Raw genomic sequence first — 13,991 nt, 5'->3', positions numbered from 1 at the left:
ATACAGGGACATTCCCGGAGAGGCAAGTAGGGTGAAGTGCCTTGCCCAAGGACACAACGTCATTTGGCATGGCGGGGAACGATCCGGCAACCTGCAGATTACTAGACCGACTCCCTCACCGCTCAGCCATCTGACTCATCTCACTCATGCACACACTCATTCACACACTCATGCACACAGTCATGCACACGCACACACACACACACACACACACTCACACACAGAGGCGCGCACACACACACACCTTGAACCACAAGATGTATAACACCAACTAAGTTAATATCACACTATCTACCATCTACTAAACCACAAATCTATTTGTCTGCTGGTGCAGTTGCCAATCTCCTAAGCTACAGGGGCTGATCGATTAGCCCTTTTAACAGCAGAAACCCGACCACTCTCATCTTGACAGTGGAGGGGTATTTTTGGAGCTCCTTTTCCAGTGACTACAGGAAGTGATTTCCTGACCTTTCTGGACTATAAAGATCTAGTAATGGTCTGTATTGAACAAGCACGTCTATCTGCTTTGAAGGGAGATGCAGACCTGCTGTGCCTTATTCAATACCAGCCAGAGAAAATAGGATCGACACAAAGGAGGTGTCAGTCTGGGAGACGAGCCTGAAAGACAGGAAAAAGACTGTCAAGCCTCTGCATGCATTTCTCCTACATTTAGCTGGAACCAGTGGGGAGCTGAATGATTTCGGAGGAGCATGCAGAGGTAATAGCAATCAGTAGGATGGGGTATAGTGTAAGTAATCATATTTGAAGCCCTGTAGAAGTGTGTCGTGTTTGTGAGTGCGTGCGTGCAAGAGTTTGTGTTGTTTGGTAATGCACCTGCGGACCGCTGCGGAGGCTGGGGCTTCTCTCTGATAAGGTTTGGCTATCCTCAGGGGGGTCTGGGAGCGTGCACAGATCCACACTCTGAGGAAATTACTATCGACCAGGCTCTCCAATCCTGTCCTGGATAGGATTTTCTACATGCTGTGTGTGTGTGTGTGTGTGTGTCTGTGGAGCCTGTCTGTGGAATGTGGAAGTGTACTCATGGTCGAGGGAGTGTGTGGAATGTGTGTGTCCAGTTGCGTGCGTGTGTGTGGGCCATGGACCATGCTGTACACGCTGGTCTCTTCTAGCCTCATGCTCACCCCACACACACACACACACACACACACACACACACACACACACACACCTGCTGCTGCTGGATCCACTGCCACTGCATCCACGAGTACTACCCCCCCCCCCCCCACAGCCCCCCCCCCCCCCCCCACAGCCTGCTTTTGTTTAGAGACAGGTCTGGTGAGTCACCAGCCCCCTCGCTGCTGTTCTCTCTACTGGACCATGGAAAGGGATGCCTCGAGTCAGGAGACAGCTGACAGTTGTGTCTTTATCTCTGCTCCATGCTCCATCTCTTAGTCTCTGTACCACTGTTAGACCCATGGATCTTTGTTTGTTTGTGTGTGTGTGTGTTAGTGTAGATACGGCAAGTGTGTGTGTGTGTGTGTGTGTGTGTGTGTGCATGCAGCTCGGCACTCCACAGGGTAGTTCTTTGTTTGTGTATGTGTGTGTAGATACAGTGTGCGTGTGTGTGTGTGTGTGTGTGTGTGTGTGTATGTACGTGTGTGTGCATGCAGCTCCACACTCCACAGGGTAGTTCAGCCATACCTAGCGCTTGACTTAATGGCATGATATGGATCAGTAAGAGGGAATCATCTCAAGGTTAACAGCAGCACAAAGCCCTCCATACAGGCACCCTCTCAGCTCATCCTCTGCCCAGACCGACTGCTCCGCTCTGGGGCAGAGGGAGGCCGTGCTCGGGGGGGGGGGGGGGGGGGGGGGGCTGGCTGTGGGCTGGCTGTGGGCTGGCTGTGGGCTGGCTGTGGGCTGGCTGTGGGCTGGCTGTGGGCTGGCTGTGGGCTGGCCCTGCTGCCTGGGCAGGGTGCAGGGATGTGGCCAGTGTTCAGGTGTGTCCAGGTGCAGGTATGGAGGTGTGAGTCTGGGCCAGTGACTCCTGCGGCCTCCGCACTGCGGCACAAAGAGCTCCTAGTCTACGCATGAACACACACATACACACACACAAACACATACACACATACAGTACACACACACTGAGGACCTTCATTCCACACACACACGCTCACATGCACAAGAGTAACCTTCCTTCACACAGACACACTCACACACAGAAATAGTACTGTGGTCAGTAGAGCGTAAACTAAGCAGAGGATTGATCGATTTACAGCCTATCAAGCTGAATTCATTACAGTCTCCAGTGCCCTGCAATGACAAACGATATGGAGTGCTGCGTATGATTAGTCAGTGTATTAAGTCCAGGTTGCCTTGATGCTAGGAGTAATTCACATTGCTACTAATTGCCTCTGTAATACCCCACAATGCCCTTCAAGGTTAAATGAGGTCCCCCCCCCCCTCCAAACTCCCTGACCCCCACCAAGACACAAAAACACACAGAAATGCACACACACACACACAGAAATACACACGCAGACACACATGCTGCTAGGATTAAATAATACATCTCCAATCCCATTCAGTGCACACAGTTTTGTGTGGTGGTGATTGACGATCCTTACGGTCAGCATTAAAGTCATGTGACACTGTGACTGTGTTACTTAACAGGGAGAACTCAGGCAGCCAGAGGCCTATCAGTGAGTAATCACCAGGCTTCCAGGGCCCAGACTACGTCAATATCTGTGAAGCCATCCCTGCTGGTGACAGAGATAGGCCCCTATCCAGGAAGCTGCTGTGGTCTCACCCACCAGTCATTCTACCAGCACTGCAACTCTGTAGCCAGTACACCACCCTCCTCTCCCCCTCTCCTCTCCCCCCTCTCCCCTCACACACGCCATCCTCTCCCCCTCCCCTCTCCTCTCCCCCTCTCCTCTCCCCCCTCTCCCCTCACACACCCTCCTCTCACCTCTCTCCTTGTGTCCTGCACCCGCCCCCCTCCCTCCCCAGTCTCTCCTTTGTCACACGTGACCTCCCTCGTCTTCCCTCCTGAGTGTGTTTGTGTGGGATCTCCCTTCATTTAGTGTCAGAGGGAACCCCTGAGTGTCAGTAACAGGAAGTAGGAGGGCGGGACCTGCTGGCCTGACTGTCAATCACTGTCGGTATTGCGATATCCAGTCTGACAGACTGCTGGAAAAGCAATGCTCTCCCGCTCTCTCTCTCTCTCTCTCTCTCTCTCTCTCTCTCTCTCTCTCTCTCTCTCTCTCTCTCTCTCTCGCGCGCGCTCTCTCTCTGTCTCTGTCTCTCTCTGTCTCCCTCCCTCCCTCTCTCTCCCTCCTCTCTCCCTCTCTCATGCACATACATCTTCTTAGTGTGTGGATGTGTGTGTGTGTGTGTCCAATTGTTTGGGCCTGTGCCCTTGTCTCATTCAATCTCATATAACTGTTGACCTTGCTAACATCATGTGCCTAATTTAAATGCAACAGTGACACCAGATGAACAGTTATTGAGATTACATGCTGGCATCCCTTGTGTTCTCTGCTTGACTGATGCAGAGAGACACACAGAGCAAGGTAGAGGGGCCAGGGGGTCACACACAGACACAAAGTGGATTTTGCAGTTGCTTAGAGGTGTACATTAAAACAAACAGGAGTGTTAATGTGTGTTGTTGCATGTGTGTGTTTGCGTGTATGTGACGTGTGTGTCAGTGTATGTTTGTAACATGTGACACTACATGATACTAATTATACCATGCTACAGAGTAAAGTGTGTTACCAGTAGGGATGCACGATATTGAATTTAAGCCGATATTTACAAGCTCATTTTGGCCAATTGCCAATGTCGCAATTTTCAAACTTGAACTTGAACAACTACATCGCTACACTCTACTTCCTCGTTATCAGTCCAGACTGGATGTAGTTGTTCAAGTTCAAGTATAACGAGGATGATAACGAGGACAGAGGAGGAAAATATAGATTTTTATTAAAAGATATTAATGTAATTTGCATGCAAAATAGATCTACCCGAACCAGCGGACAAAAAATTTAACCCGCAGCAACACTTTAAAAGTAGCCCAATTCCGCGGGAAAACCACAGACCTGGCAACACTGAGTGTAATGGACCAGGGAGAAGTTTGTCTTTTGTAACCGACATGCGCAGTTGAGCCTGCTTGACAGTTATGTGATGTAGGGTGATAATTGGTCTACAGTGCATATTCATTTATGGGAGGAGGCAAGGCGGGGTCAGTGTCTCGTTCACGTGCGGTCAATCTCACGTTGATTGTGATTTATAAAGGAAAGGTGCGCAGGACCTGGCGTACGACCGGTTTTATACATGTGAATATTTCTGTGCATAGGTAGGCTACTTTTCGAGTTTTGGCCGTACGCCATCTTCTGGTATGAAAGCAGCGCAATCCTTTATACATGAGGCCCCAAACATGCAGAGAAGACAGAGGCTGAAATCGAAGCGTTAGCAAAGGCAAGAAATGAAGCCGGCACGATATGGGCCGTCCACTGTTTTCAATCTGTTGCGTGGCAACGATTTATGTAGGAACTATATTTTGTAGTGGCAGAAGAATGACGGTTTATTATTTAACAATTTTGTTTCTTAAATTTGATTGTCTTTATTTATGAAACCATATCAAATGTGTGTAGTAACAGTTTTAGAAAAGCAATAAGGCCTGCAAGTCCATGTTTTTCGCTGATTTTAGAACAGGTAAGGGGAGTTGTTAGGCACGACGCAACGGGCTTATTGCCTAATTAAACATTTGCTTTGCGTGCGCATAAATTGCACGTCACTTTATCGGCCAAGTACATCGGCAGAAAGTTTCATATCTGCAGATGCCGAGAATTACGTTTTGAAGCTTTTATCTGCCGATACCGATGTTGTGCAGATATTATCGTGCATCCCTAGTTACCAGTAGACCAGTGATCATTATGGCGGTTGCTGGCATGCTATCGACAGCAAGAAGACACAAGTCATTAACATGTAAAAACACACACAGACACTGAGTGTGGGCTGTCTGCACAGACAGTGAGTGTGTATTTGCACGTGTGCGCTTCTTTCTCTCTTAGTGTGTGTGTGTGTGTGTGTGTGTGTGTGTGTGTGTGTGTGTGTGTGTGTGTGTGTGTGTGTGTGTGTGTGTGTGTGTGTGTGTGTGTGTGTGTGTGTGTGTGTGTGTGTGTGAGCTGGAGTGTGTCTTTTTGCTCTCCCAAGCCCTTGTCAAGAAAAATTAGGGCAGGTCTCTGGGAGAGAGGCTCTGAGAATGTACAAGCTGCTGATGCCCTCCTCCTGTGCCACTGTGTGCTGAGTCTGTGTGTGTGTGTGAGAGGGAGGGAGAGGGAGGAGTGTGTGGGGGAGATAAAGACAGATACAAAGAGAGGGAGAGATAGAGAAGAGGGGCAGAGAGAGGGAGATGAGTTTATAGTTGGGATTGACAGTTGGGGGTGGCTAGAGAGGGAGAGAGTGGGACTCGGACCTGTGGAACTAAGTTCACTGACCTGTTGCAAAGACACAGCAGATGCGAGCATGCCCAGTTGGGCACATTTCTGCCAGATATTTCCTGCTCTGTTGCCATGCTGCCCTTCTGCTGCCTGCCGTCCTGCCACCCTGCCTCTCTGCCCTTCTAACCCTGTCTGCTACCACCCAGAAGCCCTGCCCCTCTGCTTCCCTGGTGTGTGTGTGTGTGTGTGTGTCAGAGAGAGTGAGAGAGTGAGTGAGTGTGTGAGTGTGTGAGAGTGAGAGAGTGAGAGAGTGAGATGCAGTCACCCAGTGCGTGCTTGCTTGTGTGGGACTGCTGTATCTAGTTCAGTGAGGTGGTGTATTCTCCACGGAGCCATTATCCAGGGCACAGTCCAGGACGAGAGGCTGAGGAGAGAGAGAAACCTCTGGGTCTCTCTCTCTGAGAAACCCCCTGTCTGGAGAGAAGAGGAGAGCAGAGCATAGCAGGGGCGACAGGAAAGCAGAGGGGAGGAGGAGAAAGGACTGCAGAGGGGAGGAGAGGAGAGGAGGAGAAAGGAGTGCAGAGGGGAGGAGAGGAACTGTACGGGCGTTGAGGAGGCGTATAAGTGTCATTATCTAATCTCTCCTTATTTGACTCACGTTTCCAACTCCCAGCCGCCCTCTCAGTCCCCTGGCTGTGTCTCTCCCTCCTCAGCTGCCCACAGCCTCAGACTGGGATCAAGAGGACAGAAATAGGCCGGCTCATATACAGTTTCACAGAACCCTCTTTCTAAAGCGCTTCTTAGGTTGGATAACAGGGAACTGTCCGCTTGGCTTCTTTGCTCTCTCGCTGTTCTACCCTTTCTACATAGTTACCAACTGACCTACTTACCTACCCACCTAACTATCTACATATTATCCTACCTACTTAGCTACCCACCTACTTACTTACTGTATCTACGTACTCACTGTACCTACCAACCTACAATACCTACTTACTGTACCTACAATACCTACCTACCTACCAACTGTCAGTCTCACCCCATTGCAGCAGGCCTTGTGTCTCACCCCATTCCAGCAGGTTGAAACCCCACTTTATTTCTGCGGAGAGGCAGAGGGGATGATGGGTAGGTGAGGGTCCCCGGTTGGGTTGCTCATGCACAGCGAGTCGTCACGGTAACGCTGTCATGAGCAACCAGTCGAGATCTGTTGCTCTTGGGCCAATCAGAGACATGAATGTGTTCATTAAATTAATGCCACAGTTAGGTCTAATCACATCAAAGGAGAGGGGAATCTGTCAACCATCATAAAGGGAACCAATATCAGACCAATGAGGCTTTCTAGAGTTGTGCTAATCCCATGCTAATACCACGGATAGGAGCCCTTGCCAAGACAAGGCATAAAAGACCAACTGTAAGTCAGTCAGTCAAGTGGGTGGCTGCCTCCATTGGTTGCCAGTTGCCACAGTAACGGCTCCCAGTGCCGTGGTTACGGCTGGCTCTGGAGGCTGGGGTCGGCTCCTGCTGAGGCCTGCTGACTCGGAGGCAGCATGAGTGACACATCACAGCCTTGGAGGGGGGTCTGGGACACACACATACACACATACACACACATACACTCACATACAGTACACAAACACTTTTCTAACAGCCTTTTAGAATAATGAGACAGAAGGGGCAGCCCTGTCATCTCCATTGTGGCGGTAGGGTAAGGTGCGTCTCCTCATCCCCATCTCTCAGTCTGTCATCCCCCCTTCCTCTTCTCATCTGTTTCTCTCCATTACGCAGGCTGATGAGATTCATAAGAGGGACACAGAGAGGGAATGAGACATAGGTGAAAGTTCAAGGGAGAGGCAGAGAGAGAGAGGCAGAGAGAGAGAGGCAGAGAGAGAGAGGCAGAGAGAGAGAGGCAGAGAGAGAGGCAGAGAGAGAGGCAGAGAGAGAGACAGAGAGAGAGAGAGACAGAGAGAGAGACAGACAGAGAGACAGACAGAGAGACAGAGAGAGAGAGAGACAGAGAGAGAGACAGAGAGAGAGACAGAGAGAGACAGAGAGAGGCAGAGACAGAGAGACAGAGAGAGAGAGAAGGATGGAGACAGACACAGACTGTCAGAATCCCATCCTCGTCTGATCCTCGTCTGCATTGACAGCTGTGCAGAGTGATTGACAGCCCTGGACTGTGATTGACAGTTGTCCATCCAACAGGTCACACTTGTTGTGTTCCTTGGAGAGAGTGGATAATGGGCAACGGTAGAGAGATAATGAGACAGAGTAGGAATGTGTGTGCGTGCTGTCTCTTGGCTACAGTGAGCGGCGATTTAGTCCAGTCTCAGTTGGGAGCCAGCTTGCTGGCTGACCAGCAGGATGTTTTATTCACGAATGACAAATAAGTCTCCCTGAGATCCATCAGTGTTTGGACCTTTGCAGTCAGATTATGATGTCAGTGTTCCACTCTTCCACCTGTTGGTGTAGAGTGGTAGCCTCTAGAGGCCTCACAGCCCTACATGGAAGTTACCGGCTTAGCTCTGGATAAAACATGACCACATTTGAGCTTGCTTGATCTACCTCCTCTCACTGGAGAGAGAAAGAGAGAAGAGGGAGAGAGAGTGAGAGAGAGAGGGGGAGGGAGAGAGAGAGACAGAGAGGGGGGATAACGTGAAAAAAGCGATGTATGAGTCATAACTATTTGCATCCTTAGAGGAATTCCTAAAACTTGCCCCCCCTCCCCACCATACACACAAACAAACACACACACAAACACAAACAGGGAACCTTGAAGGACCACCCAAAGGCCAGTCACGATGATGTAAGCAGTAATCCTCCTGAAATATTTATTCTGGTTGCGAGAATGACCCAGCTGGAGATGCTGCTGCCCCAAGACTCCATAAAGAAAGAAGGATAGAGCAACAAACACAGATACGGAGGGAGAGAGGGAAAGACAGGAGGAGAGAGAGAGACAGGAGGAGAGGGAGAGACAGGAGGAGAGAGAGAGACAGGAGGAGAGAGAGAGACAGGAGGAGAGGGAGAGACAGGAGGAGAGAGAGAGACAGGAGGAGAGGGAGAGACAGGAGGAGAGGGAGAGACAGGAGGAGAGAGAGAGACAGGAGGAGAGAGAGAGACAGGAGGAGAGAGAGAGACAGGAGGAGAGGGAGAGACAGGAGGAGAGAGAGAGACAGGAGGAGAGAGAGAGACAGGAGGAGAGGGAGAGACAGGAGGAGAGAGAGAGACAGGAGGAGAGAGAGAGACAGGAGGAGAGAGAGAGACAGGAGGAGAGAGAGAGACAGGAGGAGAGGGAGAGACAGGAGGAGAGAGAGAGACAGGAGGAGAGAGAGAGACAGGAGGAGAGGGAGAGACAGGAGGAGAGAGAGAGACAGGAGGAGAGGGAGAGACAGGAGGAGAGAGAGAGACAGGAGGAGAGGGAGAGACCGGAGGAGAGAGAGAGACAGGAGGAGAGGGAGAGACAGGAGGAGAGAGAGAGACAGGAGGAGAGGGAGAGACCGGAGGAGAGAGAGAGACAGGAGGAGAGAGAGAGACAGGAGGAGAGGGAGAGACCGGAGGAGAGAGAGAGACAGGAGGAGAGAGAGAGACAGGAGGAGAGGGAGAGACAGGAGGAGAGGGAGAGACCGGAGGAGAGAGAGAGAAAGGGGGAGGGAGGGAGGGAGCAGGGGGGGAGGTTAAGTATTGGCGCTGTGGTTCATAAAATGGAAGTGGCAGAAAATGTGCTGATCCAGTTAGGCAGCAATCAGTGTAAGTAAAAGATGGAGAGAAAGTGAAAAAATAGCAAGCAGAGCACGTGAACGAGAGAGAACAGTGGAAGTTACAGTAGGAGGTGTACAGCGAGATGGAGAGATGCAGAGAGGGAGAGATGCGGAGATGGAGAGATGGAGATGGAGAGGGAGACATGGAGAGGGAGAGATGGAGATGGAGAGGGAGAGATGGAGAGGGAGAGATGGAGAGGGAGAGATGGAGATGGAGAGATGGAGATGGAGAGATGGAGAGGGAGAGATGGAGATGGAGAGATGGAGGTCTCTCAGCCTCAGCTTAGCACACACTGCCAGGGGTTCAGCTGAACACCCTTCCAAAGCCCCTCACAATCCCGGGGCTTTGTGGGGATCAGGCGAACATCCTGCTGCTGTGTAGGACTACATGTCCGGTCTGACCCAGGTCAGTGGGACGGGACAGGGCTATCTGGAGAGAAGGGGAGTTCTCTCCCTACACACTGATAGCCCTGCTGACCTGCGGGACTTCCACTCCAGTCTCTGACTCGTTAATCCATCCCCTTATCTCATCCCTCACCCCCAAATCATATCCGTACTCCCAAGCACCACGCTCTATTTAACTCTTCTTCTCTCCTCTCCTCCTCCTAGTGATAGCCCAGTGTAACAGGCCCCAGTATATCCCCTCACAGTCCCACTCTGGAGTGGAACACACCAGCTAGATAATGTAGGCATTGGCAGAATCTGTGAGCTGGGGAGAGACTGGGAGAAAGAAAACAGAAATCAGTTTCTGCTTTGCAAACAGGATGAGGAGCTTGCACTGCAGAACAATGGACCCATTGTCTTGTTGTGTTCTGAAATTAGTTGGAGGAGGGGATATGGTGTTTACAGCTCAAATATTGTTTCCCACAGTATCATGTGTTTCAAAGAAAGAAACGTCCATTAGAGTTCTTGAGAAAATTCATTTTCTCCAAGGTGTATATTTAAGAGCAAGGCTTTCCGTTCTTCACTTTCAATTTGGTTCCCTCGGAAACATGCTGGAGGTTTAAATCCACTCTCCGACTAACTGTTGTTTTCTCTTCTTCTGCCAACAGGAACCTGTTGGACAGAGACACCTTCTCCAAATCCGACCCAAGTAAGATCCATGTGTGTCCCTGTGTGTGGTCTGGGTGTCAACCAGTTCTCTTTGGTTCTGGATCAGTGTGAGGTCCCTCCCCACCCCCACGCCCTCTCTGGGTCATCCCTGCTCCAGCACGCCTGGTCGCGCAGGAAGTCAGCCTCTAGAATCTCAACACTCATCTCTCCTGGGCCTGACGGAGGAGGCTAGCGAGTGTGGGTGCAAGAGAAGAAGAGAGAGAGAGAGGGGCAGATTGAAAGAAAAAAAGAAAGAGACTGAGAAAAGAAGGATGGAAAATGTATACTTTCTACCTTCTTTTTTTATGCACAAAAGTTGTGAGTCACTGCCTCTTCCTGTGTGAGATTGTCTCTCCTGTGATTGGACGAAATGGGCTTGGGGCCTTTATGACTAATGATGGGGAAGATAATAGATGTTTAGTTGTCCAACGACATAGTGGGTGGTGTCGTTACGTAGTTACGAAGGCAACGCCACAGACGCTGGCCGAGCGTCACTAAGCACTGCAGCTTATCACACCCAGCCAGTCATGTGACACTGGATTCACCTTAGTTACCGTAGCTAACTTGCGGTTAAAATGGCACGCGGTGTTATGCAATCCTTCATAGCTTAGATCTTGTTCGGAGGGTTTGGTTTGATGGAATGTGTACCTGGACTGAACAGCAGTCACTTATCTCCTTGATGTTGGTGTGGTGGGATTGTGAAGATGTGGACATGAGCCAGAGTGTACCTGGAGCACAGCAGATCATGGGCATGGCTTCCTCTCACCCTGCCTGATAATACCTTGTTCAGATGGGCGCTAATCAGGAACATATTCATGGGATTCTTTCTCGTTATCCCAGACAACTGTCATGGCTGTGTTGTTCAGTATGCTGGCTTCTGTCTCTCTGTCTGTCTCTGTCAACTCTTTGTTTGCTTATTTGGACTCTTATCTCTTGTCTCTCTCGCTTTCTCTCACTCTCTCTTTCTCTGCATGTTCATTCTTTTATTGATGCTTTTACATTTTTCTGTTTTCTTTTCTTTCAGGTCTTTTTGTCTACGCGTTTCTGCTTTTCTCAACTCTCTTGCAATTATTGTCTTCCAGTAGCCTTGCATGAACTTGTGTAAGTTTTTATTTTCTCTTCTCTTTTTCGTTTACCTTAGCTAACCTGTGGCTGTGTCTCCTATTGTTTGAGACTCCCAGTGTCTTTAATCGTTTAAGTTTCGATTTCTTCTCCCTGAGTTATTCCTTAGTCACGGTCATGGTCATTAGTATGGGCTGTCATGATGGTGATATTGATGAGAATGAGGACGATGAGGACGACCAGCGTGACCTTGATGGACTGGCTGCTCTGGTTGTCTGTGGGAGGCAGCTCTGGTACCGAGCAGCTGTGGTGATATTCTGCTGAGCTCTGGGGTGCGAGTCACCTAGCATTATGCTGCTTCACTGGGCACAGGGCAGGAAGACTGGGGGTGGAGGGGAGCAACGTGAAGGCAAGACATGCAGAGGGGAAATGGAGAGAGGGAAAGGTGGAAGTAAAAATAAGAAAGAGAGGCATGCTTGGAGCCAGCTGGCATTGCTGGGCTAGGCTGGGCTCTACTAGGCCAGAATAGGCTGGTGTAAGATAGACTGGGCTAGGTTAGACTGTCTTTAGCAAATGATCACAATCCACTCTCACACATCTCCAACTCCACTCTGTTCAGACCAATTACAGGAATGTGCTCTCAACAAACACCCTGCATTCATATCAGGATATGGAGATGAGAAAGTTAGATAATCAATCTCTGTGTGTGTGTGTTTGTGTGTATGTATGTATGCGTATGTGTGTGGGGGAGAGAGAGGGAGCAGTCAGTGACTAGAAGGACAAAGGCTGCTCTCGTACAGCTCTCCTCTCTCATCCCTCTCACTGTGAGAGAGATTTCTGCACAGGCTAATTGCCTCAGCTCTCTCCAGCACTGTGCTGAGTGGGTGATCAAACATGGCCCCGTGTGTGTGTGTGCGTGTGTGTGTGTGTGTGTGTGTGTGTGAGAGAGCATGTGAGTGTGTCTGTGTCGCAACCTGGAAACAACATCAAAGCTTTTTCTGAAATTAGTATAGCATCGGTGAGCTTGGTAATATGCCTTTTTAGAAAATTATCTTGTTTCGGGGAATCAAATTAATTCACAACCATTTCATGTTTTTTGTGAGGGGACCTGGCTAAGTTATGGATATGTTTTGATGTTGTTGTTATTGTTGTCCAAGTTGTTTGATGTTGCCATTGACTGATCATCAACAAACTAATGAGCCCCATCCGACATGTCTGCCGAGCTAGCAAAGGTTTCACAGTCCTGCAGCTATGGCATGTCCTGGACTAACAAACCCTGGAGGTAGGGACTGATCTCTTTAATGGCTGACGTGTGTGTGTGTGTGTCCCCTCCACAGTCTGCGTCCTCTACACTCAAGGCATCGGCAACAAGGAGTGGAGGGAGGTGAGTGTGGCTCTGCATACTTGGGGGAGACGGGGGGGTGGAGTCTAAATCAGGGGGGTGGAGTCTAAATTCACAGTGTCCTAATCTGTCTGCTATACAGTGTATACTATATATATGAACTGTATATACATTATTGTACATATTAATATAAAACGCGCTCACATTAGCTTCACCCTCTGTTTCACTGCATGTCTAATCGTCGAGGGGGGGGGGCTTCTATACATGCTTCTTATCTCCATGCATTCCAGTCCTCTCCCCCTCATCTTCAGTCACTCCATCAGTCAGTCCCTCTCAGCATGGCTCAAGTCAAGCCCAGGGTGCCTTCAGCTATAATGAGAACCCCTCCAAGGTGTAGCACTGCCGTATCACTCTGCTAGATGGAGGGAAATGTCTGACTGGTTGGAGACTGATTCTATATATCTCTTATTCTCTCATCTTCTCTCTCTCTCTCGCTCTCTCTAGTTCGGAAGAACAGAAGTGATTGACAACACGCTGAACCCAGAGTTTGTACGCAAGTTCATCTTGGATTATTTCTTCGAGGAAAGACAGAACCTGCGATTTGATCTGTGAGTAGAAAATAGACCCACGTTCAGAACAGCAGTGGGTGTCTGAATGTGTTTGTATACGGTTTGTGTCTATACAGATGAGGTCCTGGTACAGCATGTGGGGGTGGGTGTGTGTGTGTTTGTGTATCAGTATATCAACTCAGCATCTTGTCACAGTGGATGCTTAAATATTTGGGTGACATGGAAGAGGTCACAAGGTTGCATGGGCACAGAGGGAAACTGAAGCTGTGTGTGTGTGTGTGAGCGAGAGATGTAAAAAAATTTGGGTAAGAGAAAGAGAGAGAGAAAAATGAAAGAGAGGAGAGAGAGAGAGAAGAAGAGAGAAAGAAAAGAGGGGGGAGAAAGAGAGAGAGGGCGTGCGAGCTAGCAGGGGGATGCGTTTGCGCGTGAGTGTGCCCGCACCCTTGTGTCGGCGCAAGTTGTCATGACAACCAGGGAACCAGGACCCAGGAATGAATACAGGAAGAGGGCAGATTCCTTCAGGCAGGGAGACAGCAGAGCCGTGCCCCGCTCCGCGCTCCACCTTGCGGCCCCTGGTTGGTCATCCGGCCGGCCTCCTCCGGCTCGGGTCTGCATGATAGATGAGGCCAGCGCTGGGAGGACCAGCTGGGAGGACCAGGGCCTAACATGCCATCTGCTGACCTGGCAGCTGTCTTATTTACTGAGGGGGAAGTGGATGAAATGATCACCAGGTGATCAATCAGAACGCCCTGCTCTCCCAATGCCT

General features: G+C 49.8%; 1 protein-coding gene across 1 annotated transcript in view; it reads left to right on the top strand.

The window, feature by feature from the left end:
- LOC146276409 (copine-8) overlaps positions 1 to 13,991 on the top strand; it is a 54,418-nt gene that overhangs the window by 4,854 nt on the left and 35,573 nt on the right. Inside the window, exons 2-4 of the mRNA XM_084701162.1 lie at positions 10,213 to 10,253; positions 12,652 to 12,698; positions 13,161 to 13,264. Of these exons, the coding sequence (XP_084557288.1) occupies positions 10,213 to 10,253; positions 12,652 to 12,698; positions 13,161 to 13,264 (192 nt within the window). The remainder of the gene's footprint in view (positions 1 to 10,212; positions 10,254 to 12,651; positions 12,699 to 13,160; positions 13,265 to 13,991) is intronic.

The sequence above is a fragment of the Hypomesus nipponensis genome, chromosome 7 (assembly GCF_054491055.1).
Source record: "Hypomesus nipponensis isolate SF chromosome 7, ASM5449105v1, whole genome shotgun sequence".
NCBI classification, from domain to species: Eukaryota; Metazoa; Chordata; class Actinopteri; order Osmeriformes; family Osmeridae; genus Hypomesus; species Hypomesus nipponensis.
The sequence above is the reverse complement of the archived record's forward strand: the minus strand, read 5'-3'. Positions and strand labels throughout refer to the sequence as shown.